The 20,025-nt window shown below is 42.9% G+C and overlaps 1 protein-coding gene across 3 annotated transcripts in view; it reads left to right on the top strand.

The window, feature by feature from the left end:
- The window catches only part of ADGRA1 (adhesion G protein-coupled receptor A1), a 1,158,413-nt gene that overhangs the window by 988,464 nt on the left and 149,924 nt on the right, over positions 1-20,025 (top strand). For all 3 annotated transcript variants that reach the window (XM_029609977.1, XM_029609976.1, XM_029609978.1), the window contains 2 exons: positions 11,280-11,407; positions 17,785-17,908. In XM_029609977.1, the coding sequence (XP_029465837.1) occupies positions 11,280-11,407; positions 17,785-17,908 (252 nt within the window). The remainder of the gene's footprint in view (positions 1-11,279; positions 11,408-17,784; positions 17,909-20,025) is intronic.

Here is a 20,025-nt window from a genome sequence, read left to right as displayed (position 1 = left end):
AGCATTTAAAGAACAGAACTATAGGGTCTGGAGATCCCTACATAAACTTCCCTACAAGCGATATGCAAATAATTTGAAGTCAAACATGAAACCAGGCAGATTTCAGCATACACATCATTTTTTCCATTCTTATGATAAGTATTCTGGAAATATTCTTTGCATGTTGAGAGCAATTTTCAAAGCCATTTACATGAGTAAATATGCATTGTTCTCCTGAACAGCTAAACGGTATGCACAGAGTTGACAATGCACATACAGTAGGCTTAACCACTTTAAAAAGGAGTGTTCCTTAATTTAGGGAGGAGGGGGGATATAGTATGCCTACATGACATTTTAAAAAATAAATGTGCTATTTTACTGCTCTCAGACATCCATACAAAAAGAGTAGTTTCAAATTGCACAGACAGTTTTAACAAACAAGCTTTCATACCATGGAAGTACAATATGATGTCCCTTACAAAATGTGGGTAAAGCATATGCATTAAAACCACAAGCTCAACACGCACATTTTTACTCTCAATGGCCAATGGCACGGATACCCTGTCACAAGGTAAGGGCAAAGGCCATCGGCGCCATTTTTATTAGTGGCAGCCAACGGCCCGAGAACGGGAGATCGCTCCCAGGACCCCCACTGGACCACCAGGTACCTGTAAAATGTTTTTTGGGGGGTCGGGAGGGTGGGGGAAGCTAAGGGATTAGTTTTAATGGGTCGGGTGGGTTTTTTGTTTATCAGCTTGGGCGCAGCCGATAAACAAAACCGCGATCAGGCCGGATGAAAAAAAAAAAACACGATGTGAATCGGAATCTGCCCCTGTAACATTGTGAGGGCAAAGGTAGCGCCGGCACCATTTTGAATACTGGCAATACAGCCGGAGTGCAGGGGGTTGCTCCTGGACCCCCGCTGGACTTTTGGCAAGTCTTGTGGGGGTCAGGAGGCCCCCCTAAGCTGGCCAAAAGTCCCTGGGGGTCCAGCGGGGGTCCGGGAGCGATCTGCGCGCGGGCCGTATTGCCAATATTCAAAATGGCGCCGGCGCTACCTTTGCCCTTTCACATGGTAAGGGCAAAGGGTCATCGGCGCCATGTTTTTTTAGAACAGCTGATAGCGTGGGAACGGGAGATCGCTTCCCGCGACCCCCCCTGGACCACCAGGTATGTGTAAAAAGTTTTGGGGGGGTTGGGAGAGTGGGGGAGGCTAAGGGGGTAATTTTAAAGGGTCGGGGTGGGGTTTTTTATCGGTGCGGGCCTCACTAAAAAAAATTAGTGATGTGATCAGATTTCCCCCCCCCCCTCCCCCCCAGCCGAACCCGATCGTTAAAACGATCGGGCACACGATTTACATCCCTACTATTGAATACAGCTGGCTATATTAATTCTGAATATTGGAGATAGTCAGTTAACTTAGACCTAGATTCATCATTTTGCTATAAAAATAGCAAAAATACCCCATCATTCATCAAAAAAAGTTAATGCTGATGTTATTAAAAAGGAGTGTGCCCTGTGATAATCCCTATTTTTCACATCCTGCACTGGGGGAGGGGAGAGAGAGAGAGAGAGACTACCTACAAGGCTCTCCTAGTAGTTAAGTATTTCTATCTGTATAGGAGGGCTACCTAATAGGTCGAGGTGAGGTGTTAGTGGTGGTTTAGGGTTTAGTACACCTTGGTGAAGATTTGGAGTCATTTGGAGTGAGTAAAGTCTCACAAAGATGAAATTTGGTGGTATCATCAAGCTAGAGTGAGAACATAGTAGAAATGAACATAGTAGGAATTTCATCTTTGTGAGACTTTCCTCACGCCAAATGATGTCAAATCTTCACCAAGGTGTACTATGCTGTTCGTACGTCTCATTCTACATGAGAAACTGTCCCCTAAACCCTAAGGGGAAGATTTTCAAAGGGGTACGCGCGTAAGATACGCGTGTACCTCCCGAAAACCTGCCCCAAGTTCCCCCTGCGCGCACCGAGCCTATGTTGAATAGGCTCGGTGGCGCGCGCAAGCCCCGGGATGCGTGTAAGTCCCGGGGCTTTCCTGGGGGCGTGTTGGGGGCGTGTCGCGGCAGTGCGCTATCCGAGGGCATTCTGGGGGCGGGGTCATGGGCGTGGTTACGGCCCGGGAGCATGGCCGCAGCCTCCGGACCAGCCCCCGGACCGGAACATGGCACGCCGGCAGCCGGGCCGGCGCGCGCAAGTATGCCTGCCTCGGGCAGGCGTAACTTTTGGAATAAAGGTAGGAGGGAGAATTAGGTAGGGCCGGGGGGTGGATTAGGTAGGGGAAGGGAGGGGAAGGTGGGGGGAGGCAGAAGGAAAGTTCCCTCCGAGACTGCTCCGATTTCGGAGCGGCCTCGGAGGGAACTTGCGCGTTCTGACCCCGGACTTGCGCGTTCTGACCCCGGATTTTAAAATATATGCGCTGCTACTCGCATATCTTTTAAAATCCGGCGTACTTTTGTTTGCACCGGGTGCGCGAACAAAAGTACGCGCTCGCATACTTTTCTAAAATCTGCCCCTAAATTACCACTAACACCTAACCTTGACCTATTAGGTGGCCCACTATAGAGATATAAATAGGTGCACACAGTGAGGCCTCCCCAGAGGCTCTGTCTCTGACTCTCGCCCAGAAATGGCCAAAACACAATTCCAAAAATTTATCACAAATTGCATTATGGCCATTTCACACAGCTTAACGCCAGGGAAAAAGCACAGAACATGCAATTGCACAGTTTTAATGCCAGAAATAGCATGTTCTGTGCTATTGCACAGCGTGATATGGCCCCTAATTTAACTAAAACCCACCCAAACTCCTCCCCGATCCCACCCCCTCCCCCTCAAAAATTTGCATTTGTGCCATGCATGGGTATACTTTTCGCATGTGTTATGGCATTAACGTGTGCAATAAGGCATTAAGCACGCGTTAACCCCATAATGTATTTTAGTGCATGATCCGGATAGTGCCTGTGATAAAAAGGGGTGTAGCTAGGGTAAATTTCATTTGGGCTGCTGGTGAGAGAGAGAGAAAGAGAGAGCACAAGAAAGAGCACCACTTTGTAAGGCTAACTACTAAGTTAACGCTGTAGGTACAATATACAAAACAGAAAAGAGTTGGTTCTTTGTAAGAAGAAAGTGATCTATAGGACTAGATCCAACAGAGTATAAGCGGTGACGTTGCAGTAACTGGAAATATTAAGAAACGTTGTCAACTAATCTCTGCGAGAGACATTTGCCGGATGTCATTGAAATATTTAGGACAAGGAAGAAGATCATTTTAATAACACGTTCACATAAACACACAAAAAAACGGAGGAGGCTGGCAGGTCTATGATTATAATAAGCCTGAACAAGGCAGGGTTGCCTACATGGTTATATGAGACCTTGCCAACTTCACCTAAAATATTTTCTTTAAAATATAAAGTAAGTTCCATTTGGCATGTAGACTTATTAAAGCATATTAAATAATAATAAAAATAGTTTTTACGCTTTCAATAATTCAGCATCACAACAAGGTAATATTCTTACAGTGAGTGAACCATTTGGTTCCCTTTTTGATTATTTTTAACTTCTAAGGGGGTCATTTTTCAAAATGCGATAAGGCGTTTTCGCATGCAAAAAGCCCTGTTAACGCATGCGATTGCACCATATCGTATGGTGCGATGCAAATTCTGAAAATAGGAGGAGTTAGGGGCGGAGAGTGGGCTAGGTTAGCCTGTCTGCGAAGAGCTATTGCATAGCTGTAATGCCGATTTTAACTACACCTCTTTCAAATGCGTTAGGCTGTGTGATAGCTGCTGTGACTGTGTGGTAAGGTTTCATCACCATTTGTGATGTCTCCTGTAAGTCTGATTTCAGCTGAATTGACAGCTTCAGAGCCTTGGAGAGAGAGAGAGAGAGAGAGAATGCCTGGCCATAATATCATGGCCCATAGGCAGGTATTTGTATCCCTATGGTAGGCCCACCTAGTAACTCGAGGTGGGGATTAGGTACGAGTGTAGGGGGTTAGGGGCCACTTTGACATTCTACGTGACACCTACGAACAGAACAGTGGTCTCTTGTGAAGATTTGCTGGCCTTCGGAGTGAGAAAACTCACTCCAAGATGAGATTTGGGCAAGGTTCTCTCAACCTAGCTTGATGTTACCCAGGTAGAGAGTCCATCAAGCTAGGTTGTGGACTAGCTAGCTCATCTTGGAGTGAGTTTCCTCACTCCGAAGGCCAGCAAATCTTCACAAGAGACCACTGTTCTGTTCGTACGTGTCACATAGAATGTCAAAGTGGCCCCTAACCCCCTACACTCTTACCTAATCCTCACCTCGAGTTACTAGGTGGGCCTACCATAGGGATACAAATACCTGCCTATGGGCCATGATATTATGGCCAGGTGCTCTCTCTCTCTCTCTCTCTCTCTCTCTCTCTCTCTCTCTCTCTCTCTCTCTCTCTCTCAAAAAATGGTCCCCCAGTGGTTGAATGCAGGAAATACAACAGGTCTGGCACTTATCACAGAATCTGAAATAATATTGCAATTTGTGCTAACTTTGCACAGGTAATTAGAACAAATTGTAATAAATACTATATTAGCATAAAACACACCCCTTTTACTATCGCATGCGGTACTTACCGCATTTTGATAAATCCACCCCTAAGTTAGCCAGCTAAATGTTTTTGAATATGGACCTCCTAAAGTCTTCCAGGGGTGGTGGAAGCACTAGGCGAGCTTTATATTTATGGAGTTAATACATTTCTAAATTCCTGTCATCCTCTGTGAATTTCCTTAAGCAAAATAAAAAAATGTCTTCCTGAATTTCATCATGCTTTCTATCCTCGAGTTCAAAAAGACAGTGAGCTTGTTTCTTTTCTTAAACAATTGCATCAACGCTGCATTGCAGCCTTTCATTTTGTTTCTTTCTCCAAGGCTAGGGTAATTTTATCTAAAAGCTTAAGGAAAGTTTCCTTATCTTTATTGTGTTTAGTTGTGATAAAAATAACCTGGGCCTCTCAAGATCACCTTACTCACAACCCAGACTCCTGCCTCCATGCCCTCCACCAAGTACACAGCAATGTTATTAGGGCAGGTTTCCAGCCCTGCTTTCAGAGCAAACAAATAAGTTACTGCCACACTCCCAGCTGGGGTTTCATATGTCTGGGGGTGGGTGGAAAGGCTGGAATAGAGGGTGTGGATGGGCAGGGTGCAGAAGAGGCTTGCAATTTTCAAGAAAACCTCAGGGAATGAGGGGGAGGCTCTGAGCAATAGTACCTGCTGCTTCATTTTAAAAATGTGATGGTTTGGAAGGGTGAGGGAGATTGGTGCCACGCCCCACTTTTTTTACAATGTTCTCTAGGGTGGGGGCAGGGGGTGAAACCTAAAGGCCCCACTTATTTTTTTTTTTAAAGTTTTATTTTGCAGCCACTTAATCAGCTGTATTTTGAATATAGTCAGTAGCAAGTTATCTGACTAGATTGGCTGGATAACGTTAGGACTGCTTTGAGACAGGCATTGAATTGTCCATCTATCTTAACCAGATACTGCTGAGGTACCCAGTTAATTTTCCTCTGTCTCGGAAATCTCCCAGCCTGCCTCTTTCTTTTTTTTTTTTTTTCTATCCAGGCAAGTTTTAGACAGACAAGTCATTAAAAGTTGTCTGGTCGTTGGGGAATAAATTTAAATCCCTGGTTTTTCAGCTAAATTTTGGACTTAGCTTGACAAATCCCTTTGAATATTGACCACTTGGTAACTAAATCAAAACCTTTTCTTAAAAGGGGTTTAGCTAGCATAAATGAGTTCCCCCTACACAGGGCTGGTAACTTTTGAACAGGCGAGGTGGGCGCACAAGTGAGCGTGTTCTTTGGACCACGCCCAGGGACGTGGACATTTTATAACATACGAGCGTATATATGCGCACATGTTATAAAATAACCTGGACATGCGTACATGCGCGTGCAATTTTCAGTAGACGCATGCCTGTGTGCACAAATGCCACTTCTTCTGATGCCATTACCAGTTTTCCCAGTTCGCTCAGTTAAGGGATAGAACTTCCAAAGCCCCCTAGTTTAATAGCCTCCCTTCTCCCCTGTTAGCCCCAACTCTTAAAATCCCGCCAATCTATTTATTTATCTTTATCACTTACACGTTGTCCGGAGCGGAAGAAAAGTTACGCGGCAGAGGCCCCCCCGGCACACACTTGATCGCATAAGTATTTACGTGCTAATTTCAAGTTGAAATTCAGGAACGCCCATGCCCTGCTGAGACCACGCCCAGGCCCGTCCTTTTTTTGGAACTTTTTATTTGTGCACGCAGTGGGAGACACACACGAACACAGGCTGAGGTCGATTTTTAAAAACATACGCGCGCGCGTACTTTGTTTGCGCACCAGGCGCGAACAAAAGTACACTGGATTTTAAAATCCGGGGTCGGCGCGCGCAAGGGGGTGCACATTTGTGCAACTTGCGCGCGCTGCCCGTTCCCTCCGAGGCCGCTCCGAAATCGGAGCGGCCTCGGAGGGAACTTTTTTCTACCCCCCCCCCCCCCGCACCTTCCCTTCCCCTACCTAACCCACCCCCCTGGCCCTATCTAGACCCCCCCCCCCCCACCACCTTTATCGGAGAAGTTACTACTGCCTCCAGGCAGTAGTAACTTACGCGCGCCAGCGTGGCAGGCCCCAACACAGGCCGCTGTGTTGGGGCACTCGGCCATGCCCCCGGACTGCCCACATGCCCCTGGACACACCCCCGATCCCTAACTGCGCCCCCTGGCCTCGCCCCCGACCACCCCTTTTTGCAAGCCCCGGGACTTACGCGCGTCTCGGGGCTTGCGCGTGCCGCCGAGCCTATGCAAAATAGGCTTGGCGCGCGCAGTGGGGGTTTGGGGTAGGTTTTCGGGGGGTACGCGCATATCTTATGCGCGTACCCCTTTGAAAATCTACCCCACAGCTTTTAAAATGCACTTGGTGCACGCCGGCCTGAGTTGTGTGCATATTTCCTGGTTTTGGCGCTTGCCGGGCTTTCAGAAGCCACCTTTATGTGTTCTCTGAACAAATACAAATTCACTCTGGGTTTAACAATCAAAGTAACTCACCATTCAAGAGCAGAATATAACTACACCTTTGTAGTTAGAATGAGGACGTTGAAGGGAGAAAGAGAGGAGTTGGAAAAGGAAAATAAAGGCAAAAAGTGTAAAAAAAAAGTTAAATAATCAAATCACATGAGAAAATTAAAAATTGAGCCAACTAAGAAAAATACAATAGTGATAAAAATAGAAAAAAAATTAGTGAAAACATTAAAAGGGCAAAAAAATTATATATGGACAGAGTAGGAGGATGTTTTTTTCAGCTCCTAAAAAAATGTGGCTGGCACCTAAGTTTTTGGAAAACTTTTCCAGCCCTTACCATTGTGGGGTGTGTCCTGTATGTCTGGGTGTGGTGCGGAGTGTCTCTGTCATTGTTTGGTGTGCTTTGGTCTATGTGTGTGGTCTGTGTCTCTGTGTATGATGTGATCTGTCTGCCTATGTCTGAGTCTGGGTGTTGTGTGTCTGCCTGGATATGTATCTATTGCCTCTCTGTCTGTGTTTTGTGTCTGTCTTCTGTATGGGGTGGTGTGTCTGTATTTTTCTTTCTGCTTGTGGTATGTTTGTGTCTCTGTGCCTGTCTAGGTGTTGGGTTTTTGTCTCTCTGCGAGCTGTCTGTGACTGCATGTGGGGTGTCTGTCTGGGTATGGGGAACCTATGTCTATCTGGGTGTGGGATCTCTGTTTCTGTATCTGACTGGGTATCTGTTTCACTTTCTGTTGGTCTGGGTGTGGGGTGTCTCTATCTGCTGTATCTCAAAAAGTATACTCACCCCTGTCTTAGATGAGCCAGCCACAGTTGGAACTGCTCACATTTTCCAGTAAAATCTGCAGTTGAAAGCTAGATTACTATAATGCATTACTGATAGGATCGCCTATAAAACATAGAGGGGTAGATTTTCAAACCGCGCGATTTGGCGTACTTTTGCTGGCGCATCAGGCGCCAGCAAAAGTACGCGGGATTTTAGTAGATACGCACGTAGCCGCTAAAATCCTGGATCGGCGCGCACAAGGCTATCAATTCCGTATAGCCGGCGCGCGCCGAGCCGCACAGCCTACCCCCGTTCCCTCCGAGGCCGCTCCGAAATCGGAGCGGCCTCGGAGGGAACTTTCTTTTGCCCTCCCCTCACCTTCCCCTCCCTTCCCCTACCTAACCCACCCGCCCTGCCCTGTCTAACCCCCCCCCCTTACCTTTGTCGGGGGATTTACGCCTCCCGGAGGGAGACGTAAATCCCCGCGCGCCAGCGGGCCGCTAGTGCGCCGGGACGCAACATGGGGGCGGGTCTGGAGGGCACGGCCACGCCCCCGGACCGCCCCGGGCCGTAGCCACGCCTCCGGGCCGTAGCCACGCCCTCGGGTCCGCCCCCGGAACGCTCCCGACACGCCCCGAAAACACCGCGCGGTTCGGGCCCGCCCCCCCGACACGCCCCCCTCAGAAAACCCCGGGACTTACGCGAGTCCCGGGGCTCTGCGCGCGCCGGTAGGCCTATGTAAAATAGGTTCACCGGCGCGCAGGGCCCTGCTCGCCTAAATCCGCCCGGATTTGGGCGGATTTAGGCGAGCAGGGCTCTTAAAATCCACCCCAGAGTGAATTTTCAAAGGGGTTTTGCATATAAAAATATCATAATATGCATATACGTACAGTGACATGTGTGAGTGAATAGTCTGCTTTATAAATTTTGAGAGTACGTACACACTTGCAGCCTGACGCATACCTTTTACAGAGGAAGAAAGTAGCAGCATAGGGGCATTCCAGTCCAGAATTCATAAGTTGCTATATTTTTTGAGCGAGAGAGAGATGCATATATATTACTGAACTTGCCTGATCATTTTTACACTTGCTAATGGACTTGGGTTATTGAAATCAGACTTTTTCTTTTGTCCGCAGTTTTTGGTTAAGCGATCTGGGTAAACTGGTGGTAGGGGGTCAGGATGAAGTGCTAGACAAGGATCTAGGTGAACTGGAGATGGACTGGGTGAACTGGTGGAGGAATTGCTATATGGTGAATCCTAGTATGTGCTCATGTATATTCCAAATGGCATACAATACATGCATACTTTATAAAATTCCTGCCTCTGCTTTTAAATCAGAGTTATGAGACAGACATGTTTATATATTTTTGTACTCCTAAAATATATGCATGTAGATTTATAAAATTAGTAGAAGTAAGCATTTTCTGGCATTGGAAATATACATGTTCACTACAATATACTTGTGAGGAAGAAATATGTGATATTTTATGAACTGCAACACCCACCAAACAGTTTACAAAATACATAAATCTCTGTGCAACCACTTACACACATAAATTGAGTATTGCAGACAGTTTTGAAAGTTTACAAGCTGTAATAATGCAGGTACTTCAGCTACCTTCAATTACCTGCATTATTACAGATTGTAAATTTAGGGATAGAATTACTACTATCCTAAAAAGTTTACATTGGTTACCAGTTGAATTTTGTGTGCATTTTGACATATTGAATTTGATTTTCAAATCTTTAGGAGGAAGTGGATTGGTTTATTTGTAAGATCACTTAGTCCCGCATTATCCTAGCTGCTTTCTAAAGATCCTTTCAATGAGTTTTATTGTAGGAGACGTCCATGAAAGAAGTACAGTTGTTCAATTATTTTATTTTATTTTATTTTAGGATTTCTATTCTACTTTTCATGACCAGGCAGCAATTTCAAAGTGGATTACAATGGTAGAAAGGGATGTTTTTCATAACTAGGTTACTTGCAAACTTAACATATATAAAATAGATTCATTGCAAGCTGCAAATCAGCAAAATAAAAAAATTTAGTGCCTAAGATACAGGTAAATTCAATATGGAAGCTATACTTCTTTCTGACTTTCTCCCTCATTCTTCTCCCCAGATGCCAAAAAAGACACCCCCTTTCCCCCAAAGCAGGTTCAGAAACAAAGTTAAAGGGATAAGTTGGGTAAAGGCTGGGGATCTAGGATAATTGCTGTTCCTTTGGTTGACATTGGAGACTGATAATTCTGTTTGGCAGCTTACTGTCTGTCAAATCATTTTTGCTAGCCATCGGAAGAAGGGTTGTTTAGGCCATAGCAAAGCTGATTGAAGAACCAGCTATTCAGTTAGCATCATGCATACTTTGCAGCCAGGAGGAAGAAAGTTCCACAGATCAGATGCCAATCTTTTGAAGGCTCTGGGTCTTATTTTCTTCAGCCAAATAGCCTTGAAAGGTGTTGTTTCTGGGATGAGCAGAGGATTTGATAAGTGGGAGCAGGCTTTTCCATATAAAGTCTCTCGTTTGTGAAATCAGTTGCCACAGAAAGAATGTGTCTTGAATGACTATTTGTCTTTTAGAAGGATGATTAAGACATTATTTAAGCATTCTTTTCACTGATTTTTATCTATTTTATGCTGGAACTCAGGTTTTTTTTTAGTTTGTTCTAATATTTTTTACATTTTTGTTTTGGTGTTTTATGATAAGGTGTTTTGAATAATTTTATTCAGCATTCTATATGGGTGATTTCAGTATTTTTATGATTATTCATTGGGAGAGAGATTTTTTGTGAGTTGATATTATTATTTTGTTTTATTAATATTGTAATTTTGATATTGTGATCTGATTCCACAAGCGAATTCTCAGCTTCTTTATAATAATTGGTAAATTTAGTTTGTTTTCTCTGAGAGATTCTGAGTTCATAAAGTACCTTTTGGTTTGGAGAACATATAGACAAATTATACACAACTTCTTTCAGGATTAAAAAAAACAAACATCATGAAGAGGGGGACCAAAACTTGGTTTCATCAGCCCTCCTGGCTGAGCTCAACAAAACAAAGCCATCCACATCAAGTCTCCGCAGCATACCTCCCCATCCAATTTGAGTTTTAACGCTCAGTTAAGTTTCTCTTAAATGAGTTTGAAATGCACTTCCTACTGAGTTTCACGGCTGTTAAAATGGACTGTGCAATGAGGTAGAAATGCATTTCCCCCCCATCATTATACTGTTCTCTTCAAAGGTACCTAAAACCCAAACAGAAATTCAGAGCAAGCTTATTTGAGAAAAAAAGTTAAACAAGGACTGTGCTTTATGGATGTGGAATATGTGGGGAGCATAATGAGATAAAATCTCGCATGCTCTTGTACCACCATGTGTAAACAGATCTTGAAAAGAGCAGTTAAATATAATAACTGCAACCTTTCAAAGATTGCGGCAGATGTCTGTAAGTACTTATGCAGTTTTCTTTCTTCCTCACTAGGATTTAAAGACTGTGCTGTCCTTCCCCCCATACCCAGGGGAATTCCTGCACCCTGTGGTTTATGCCTGTACTGCTGTGATGTCTCTGTGCCTATTTGCATCCATTATTACCTACATTGTGCACCACAGGTAGGAGGCTGTTTTTCCCTTTCTTTTCAATGCTCGTTGTCTTCTTTTGAAAAGAGAGCATGTTGAAGGTTTGTGCTGATGCATTATTGCATGCTTTTAGCAGAGTAAAATCCCTTTCCCAGAAAGTGTCCCAGAGGCCCAGTTTTTCTCTCTTAAACTCCTGCTTCAGTGATTCTAGCTGTAATTGATGTTCTTGATTTAGTTATAGTTTGGATCTCGTTATCTATTGCATAAGAGATAAAGGCAGGAGGAGGGTCATTTTCATACTCTCTGTCATGCTGACCTGCAAGCCACTTTTTGAAAATCGATTGGTGGGCCGGTGCCACCGAGATTATTTACCCCATGCACTTTGCAGGTGGAAAGTGCGCAAGGTTAAATAGGTGCAGGGATTTCAAAATGAAATCCCCACATGTACTTTAGAAGTCCTGCCCTAATCCTGCCCCCACACCATAGTTTTACCACACAGAAAAAAAAATGCACGTGCTGTGGACAGCCTACGTACTTTTACCCTCATGTGGGGCAATTTTCAAAGTGAGAGTTTTTGCAGGTTAACATTGAAAATGACCCCCTTTAGCAGTTTTCCTTCCCCCCCCCCCCCCCAGATGATCATGGCTGGATAATTTTTAACATATTAATAGCTAACACCTTTCTCCAATTGAATTTTTTATTTATTATATTTTTGTTATATTTTTTCTTTTGCTTTTTCATATTTTTTAATTTTTAATTTTTAGACACTGTTTTTAGTATTACAAAATAAATAAATAATATTTTTGGACAAGATTGTAGGTTTCATATATAATCAATTACCTCCCAGTAATGAACTTAATGTTTTTTTACAATCATTAACCATCAACCTCCTTCCAATTGAGCTGATATTGTCATTGTGTTGGAACGAACAAATTATGAAGTAATAATGTATTTCAATTTTATAAAGCACTTAAAAATGTGCACATATTTGCTTATTTAAAATTTTGTCCATATGTTTTCTATATTTGTCCACATGTTTGCTATATTTGTCCATATGTTTGCTATATGAATATTAACAATTATGCAATCCATATTTGAATATTGATGACTTTGACAGTCCACATCTTCTAAACAGAACAAGAGAGTCCTTGGTTTTCAATAGATGTTACAAACACGACACATTATAAATCAACAAAAAGCTTACTGCCCTCCCAACGAGGTCACGTTTCAGACATCAGCTTTTCTTCAGGGGATGTCGCTCTTCACCCAAACATTTAATCCAACTTTGTGTCATGTATGGTGTCATGCTCTCACTCCCAGGTGCTGCTATGGAGAGCAAAAGCGGCGCCTGGGAGTGAGAGCATGACTAAATATGAAACCTACAACCTCATCCAAATACATTATTTATTTATTTAGTAATAATATTAGTGAGATTATTTATTTATTTAGTAATATTAAAAACAGTTTATAAACATTAAAAAATTGTAAGGCATAATCCCTTCAAGCATTGAAACCTGTTTTTGTCTCTGTTAAACAACAGGGCAACTGACAGGAAAAGCAATTAGTAGTCTACATTTTTTTTCCACTGGCAAGATGTGCCTCAAATGCAACATGTATAAAATTATAAATTTGGGGTCTCATTCATTTAGCTGTGTTACGCCATTTGTTGCATGAAAAATACTATTTTTCATGTGGTAAATAGCCTAATATGAGGATAACTTGAGATATTTGAAATATCTCATATTAAATTAGCCTTGTCACTGTGCACATTAAAATGAGCTCTTTAGTATGCAAATACATGTTAATAAGTTCATTATTCATTAATACCCTAAACTATGCTAACCAAATAACACGGCTTGCCAAAAATATCACAAGCTGCATTATTTCAACTGAAATTAGCTACAATTCAAGAGTTGTAGCTAACTTCCTGTGGGTGCATTGGGATGTTAATGCACAGTCTGATTCACCTGGTCAAAGGGCCATTCAGCTCTGAGTAAGACCCCCCAAAAGTAGTAAGAAAACTCGTTCCCCCCTTGCTATGTCTGGAGGTGGCCATTGTAGCTAAAGAAAAAAACTTTTGACAATTGGCGTAAGTCCTACCCCCAACCTCTGCCCTCACCCCGGACCTCTCCTCACACACAAAATGTTCCCTGCAGGTCTAGTGGATCCCCCACCTCCTTTCATATAAATAGATCCCTGGTAGTCTAGTGGACCACCATCCTAGCCCACCCCCAGATCTCCCTTACTTTGAAAAGTTGCATTGGTAGCCAGTGAGGACCCAGAGCATCCTCTAGCATCTGGAACTGGCAACAGTCATTTTCCAAAATGGCCATCACCCAGCCTTTGCCCCATCATTTGATAATGATGCTAAGGTGCTTCTGTTATGGTAGCCTGAACATGTTTGTTTATTGTCTTTATATTGGTGATGGTCATTTTAGTCTTCACTGTATTCTAACTTTTTGTTTGTATTTATATTCTTTTGTAATGGTACTGTTTGTTTTACTGTATTTTAATGTTTATCTATATTTATATATTTGTTTTATATTGTACTCTGCTTAGCATGGTTTGGCCACCTTAAGCAGAAATACTTTTAATAAATAAATGCTTACATGTGTAAATTGTGTTTATACATGTACATATTTGTGTATGTGCACAAAATCCATTTTATGTACATAGATACAATTTTATGTACATAAAAGTATATGTATTATAAAACAAATGTACATATCTACTTTATACTTAGGTTTTTTGGGTTTTGAAATTTACTGATTGGTTTTCAAAATATGAATCCACTAAAATTGTGTAGATTTTTTTATTTATTATTGACCTTATTTTCATTTTATTCCTATTGTTTTAAATAATTTTAATCATGTGTTGCATACAATATGTCATAGTTACTGCTGTGCTAAAGTTCTTCCAATTGGCAATGACAAGGCTTTCAAATTTTATCTGATTTAGCTCCATAATACTGTTGCAATTGCAACTTCCAAAACTTGATCCAAGTGATACTTTTCTAAAATAAGTAGCATATATATATATATTTATTTATTTAAATATAACTACATTACTTTTTTGCTTATGCAAGGCCATAACTAGAGCTTGGCGGGAGGGGCAGTTGCAGAGGCGGATTGCAAGAAATATCAGACAGGGGGATTTTTTTCAAATCCGGCCCACGTATCTATCTGACTCCTATGAGCACTTTCCCTGCAGGATGTGTTTCAACAGTTACCTAAAGCACACCAAAATGACGCTTCAGAGGTACATCATGTGACCTGGAGCCTGGCAGAATTGAGCCAAAAAATCTGCAACATAAATTTCAAATTTTTCCTAAATAACTAAGTAGTAGAATACACACTAGACCAGGGGTGAGCAAACAGAGCTGTGGGCCCTCTTCCATCCATGCAGTCTTCTCCAAGGTTTGGTTACATCTCTCATAATTATATCTTGGATTCCTAATCTGGCATTAAAGTCTCTTGTCAACCAATCAGCTCTTGAACCAGTTGCTAAATAATGTGACAGTCACAAGGCTAGCCAGTGTCTAACACACACACACACTTTCAGACACCCTCTTTGTGAGTATATCTCTCTCTGACACGACGACACCCACACATACACTCTCACGCTCAGTGTATGGGTGTGTCATGGAAAAAGAGTGTGTATAGGTGTCTTTCCTTGTTAGGGAGAAAGACACCCACATGCACACACACACATTCCGTCATTGTGCTGCTACTCATATGCTCACATAGGGCCGGATTTTAAAAAGGTTATGCGCATAAATCGGCTTACGCACGCCTATTTTCAAAAGGCCTGGCAACGCGCGTAAAGTGTCAGGACGGGTGTAAGTCCTGGGGCTTTACTAAAGAGGTGGGAAGGGGCATGGGCGGGGTGGAGGTGGGTCAGAGCCTCCAGGCACAGCAGCCATTTGCCGCTGTGCTTGGGATCGCGTACCGGCAGTCGGCCAGTGCGTGCAACTTGCTCTTGCCCAAAGGCAGGCGCAAAAGGTAAATTAAAATTTTTGTGGGGGGTTAGAGTAGGGCTAGGGGGAGGAAAGGCTAGGGGAAGGGGTGGGAAGGTCAGGTTAGGGGGGAGGGAATGGGGGAAGGCAGCGCAGCTCGGCGCACGCAAAGTGCACACAGCATTATATAAAAAGTATTTGCTTGCTGCCAGTCCTACCCCAGCCTTTAGCAGCCCTATCTCTTTCTCATTCCTACCCCATCCTTTTTGGCCCCCCCACTCCAGGAGACTCACTGGTTCCACAGCTAGTTAACTCTTTCAGAAGGAATGACCAGCCTTCAGAAACCTCCCCAACAGTGCACAAGCACTTCCTCTTGGCTCACCTCATCCCTTTTGTGACTGGAATTTATTTTTATTTATTTATTTAACAGTTTTTTATACCGACCTTCATAGTAAATTACCATATCGGATCGGTTTACAGTTTAACAAAGGGAAAAACTAGAGTAACAATTCACATAAACGAAAGATAACAATAAGTAGGAATAAGTCAAAGTTACAATCAACAGGGGGAGAGAACTTGGAAGCTTGCAACAAGCTGGAAAGAAGAAAGGCCGGTAATTGCCTCCACTTCTCCGTGCCCCTGCCACCATTCCAGGGCATTACCATTGACTGGGGGCTACAGAATCTGCCACTTTTATGATTGCCTACCTACTCCAGGGGAGGGGCTGAGAGACCAGGACCAGTTCTGTTCCTCCAGAACCTAAAAAGAAAAATGAAGCTCTGACTGAGATTGGTGAAAGCCACAGGACCCAAAACTGTACAACTCCAGAATCCTGCTTTCCCACGTGGATCCAGTGCAGCCAGAGATGCTGCAAGGGTATTAGGCATCATAGGTAAACCTTACAGCCTTGCACTCCAGCCCCTTCCTCTCCACACACAATTAATTATGCATTTATAACTGTTTTTACATTAAAAAGGACATTCAAAGTATTGTCTTATGAGGTAAAAATATCACTTATAGCATGTACATTTTGTTTATATGCACTGCTGCAGTGCCAGCCAGAAAACCCTGCATTAAGCATATTGTAACATGTTGGGTATAGGCTCAGTTCTCAGAAAGCCTTGGGTTATCTGAATTACAATTAAAATATAGTAAAACTCTAGGGATGTGCAATCGTTTTTCCTGAATTGCCATCGGAGAATGGAAAAATGATTGAATTTTTTCCGAAATTTCAGAAAAAATTAATTTTGGGGTTAGTGCGCACTAACTCCCATTAGTGCATGCTAACTCCCAATAGTGCGCAGTAACTCTGCCACATTAGTGCGCACTAATGAGAGTTAGCACGCATTAACCCGAAAATCAGGGCCCCCGAAAAAGAAAACCCCGAACCGTGGGAAAAACGAAATTCCCATGGGGGGCCCCAGAATGAAGCCCAACACAAAATTTAAATCCGAAGCACATCTCTATAAAACTCCAATTCCAAAACAGCAATAACAGCCGGTATTCAAACAGTGAGCAGGCAATGTTACAAATATTACACCAAGGTCTAAAACACCAATTTGGAAACCAGAACAAGCAACGCTTCTATAGGTCCCTTCACTGAAACCAAATGACAATAGAATATCTCACCTCTGTCACACATGAAGAATACAGATCGAACCTCACTAATTACAGAATAGAGACCATAAAGTATAAATAGAAATGTGCAGACAAAAACTGAATTGGAAACTGCAACAAGCCAGATCCTGTATACAGTCCAACAATGGAGAGAGAGAAACATTACCATTCTTCATAAAATATCAAATCAAGAAATGTAAATCAGCAATAAAGCCATATTAATAAAAAAAAAAAATATATTTCAAAACAGCTGAACATTCAATAATCACTCAGCCTTGGAGACAACAAATAAAAGGTAAGCCATGGAATTGCGGCTGCAGCCACAGGGAAAAGAAAACAATAAAACAAAAATAAAAACGAGCGGAGAACCTTGGTGGAGGCTCCCGCTCTGCGAGAACAGCTGCCGCGGGCCAAGTTTAATCGCAGCAGCTCCGCGGGTATGGGGGCCGCTGCAATCAACACTGGTGCCACGTGACTGGCCTGACCGGCCCACCGGGGCATGCACGAAGCCCCGATAGGCCAATCCGCCCCTGGGCACTTGACGGGGGTGCAAAACCCTTGGGGTCAGCAGCAGATGAAAAACCAGGAAGCGTGTCACTTTTCTCCTACCGTCTGGTTTGGCGAGGAAGAAGGGAGAGGACTGGGAATTAGAGTGAGGAGGTCGAGGGAGGATGAAGGCATGAAGGTGCAAATATACCTGCTTGCCCCAGGTGCCAAAATGCCTAGTTATGGCTCTGTCTTTATGTTTTGATGAATCAATTTTAATGATCTCTAGAGTCAAGGTTGTAAAAGGTGCTTTTAATTTTGTTTTGTTTTTAATATCTATGTGTGGATATAGCACAATCCGAATCAGCAGAAAAGGATGGCATATGCTGCTCAACTTCTCGTTCCATACGGCTCTCACTTTTACTGTCTTTGCTGGTGGAATCAATCGTATAAGCTATCCGATTGTATGTCAAGCTGTAAGTATCCTCTCATCATTGCTTTCTATAAAATTATAGAGAATGTTTATAGACATATTTTAGATGAAACATTGTTCAACATCTTGCTTTCTCTATTCGTTTTGGCTTGCTCAGGTGTTCATGCTTGAATGAGGGAAGAGAGGATATTTTATGGGCATGGGTCTTGTAGCCAAATCTGTTGCAGCTCTTACTCTGTGCAGTGTATAGTGGCAGAGGACTTAATGAAATTGGAACCTGTGAAAAAGGGAATGCACAGGAGTAAAATGTTTGGGGTACAGAGATTTACAACCTTCAAGCCAGCCCAAACATATTTTTTGTGCAGCATAAGTGAACAGAGAAACAGAGAACATGATGGCAGATAAAGACCATATGTCCCATCCAGTCTGCCCATTCCATATCTCCTGCTTAGCTTTATAGTCCTTTCCTTTCCTTCAGAGATTCTCTATGCTTGTCCCATTTTTCTCTTGAATTCTGATTGTTCCATGTGTCCACCACCCTTTCTATAAATAAATATTTTGTTTATATTACTCCTAAGTCTTTTCCTCTCACCCTTATCCCATGACTCCTCATTCCAGACCTTTCTTTCCACTGAAAGGGGCCCGCCTGCTCTGCATTTATTCCTTTGAGATATGTAAATGTTTCTGTAATATCTCAGATTGAATATTTTCAAATATTTGGCCATTTACATAGCTCTGAAATTTTGCAGATTGGAGGCCCGAATAAGTTAATGAAAGTATGGTGCATGTAGCTGTGCTTTGAGTGCATTAACTAGAATTAGCTAATTCTCTTATATCACCTGCTTCTTTCAGGAATATTTGTCCCTTTATCATGAAATAATTTGGGAAACAAAAGTACCTGTCTGAATGAATGCTACCCTCAATGCTATTCTTCTGCAGTACTATCAACTGTTTCATTTACAATTTATGATTTTATAGCCTTCCTTTTTAGAAAATTGTCTATAGACCTAAGATCCAGTCCACAGAAGTAAGCAGACATGCAATCAGCTTATGTCAGTGTTTTTCAAGTCCAAGGCACACCTGATTTAACAAAAATGTCTGTTGTATAGCACACCAACCTCCATGGAACAGCAGAGGAATCATTTGTCTAAAAGAAGAGCTGTGGATTCTTTGAAAGCCCCACTCATCTCTGTTCCAAATTTTAAAACAAAGGGAGAAAGGGGGCTGAGATATAGATGAATACATCGAAATGGGCCAATTCCCTCTATATAAAAGGCAGAAGAAGGGAGGAGTCTGTGTGGTGTGGGCACCTGGCTCAATCGGTTAATTTGTCTGCTGATTTTGGCTGCCAGAGCTCCTCTACTGCTGCACCCAGTATTTTAGAGAGAGTCATATCAAATGCTCAGTGTACACTGTTCGCACCTTACTCAGCCTATGGCTAAGACTGGGGCTAGAAGGACTCAAAAGGAAGAGGCTCATGAGGGGAAGGCGAAGGAGGTACTGTGTGCAATGTGTGTGCCACACAAAGCAGGGCCTAGCTATCCATGCTCTGTGTGCTGCCTGTTAATTCCCGCACTACAGGATTCCTGCTGTAATTAGGAAGGAGAGGCATGCATGATTACGCATATTCTCAATATGGAGCACCTGCACATTTAAGAGCCACCAATCGTGACTTTTTATGCAGCAAGGTGCTAAGAGCAGAGTCTAGGTGCTGGTCTGGATCTGAGTGTAAGGAACCTCCTGGTTTCCTTACCAGTTGGAATGTACTAACTTGCTGGGGAGGTTCAGAGAGAGTGTTAGTGCCGAGAGGTTTGGGTTCTACTTCCCCATGTGGGATCTGCAGATAGTGGACTTTAGCTATTTATCATCACCAGGCACCGTCTTAGGAGCGTGGATTTTAGTTTGGATTTCCTGAAGGGAGGAACTCTCTGCCTCCTATTATTTTTTTTTTTTTTTAAATTATTCTAGAAAGACTGTCTAATTTTCCCTTTTGCTGCTCAGCTTGTCAACTTGACTTACTTGTAATTGATCTGCTCTTTTAATCTAGTTTTTTTGGAGATGTCCCTTGTGAGACTCTGGTGTGGACAGTTCACAGAGGATTTGGGACATCCCTGTAGATGATGAAATCAAGGAAAGGGAAGATGTTGACAGATTTCTGTT

The sequence above is a fragment of the Rhinatrema bivittatum genome, chromosome 7 (genome assembly GCF_901001135.1).
Source record: "Rhinatrema bivittatum chromosome 7, aRhiBiv1.1, whole genome shotgun sequence".
Lineage (NCBI taxonomy): Eukaryota > Metazoa > Chordata > Amphibia > Gymnophiona > Rhinatrematidae > Rhinatrema > Rhinatrema bivittatum.
This window is presented reverse-complemented; position numbering and strand designations above follow the sequence as displayed.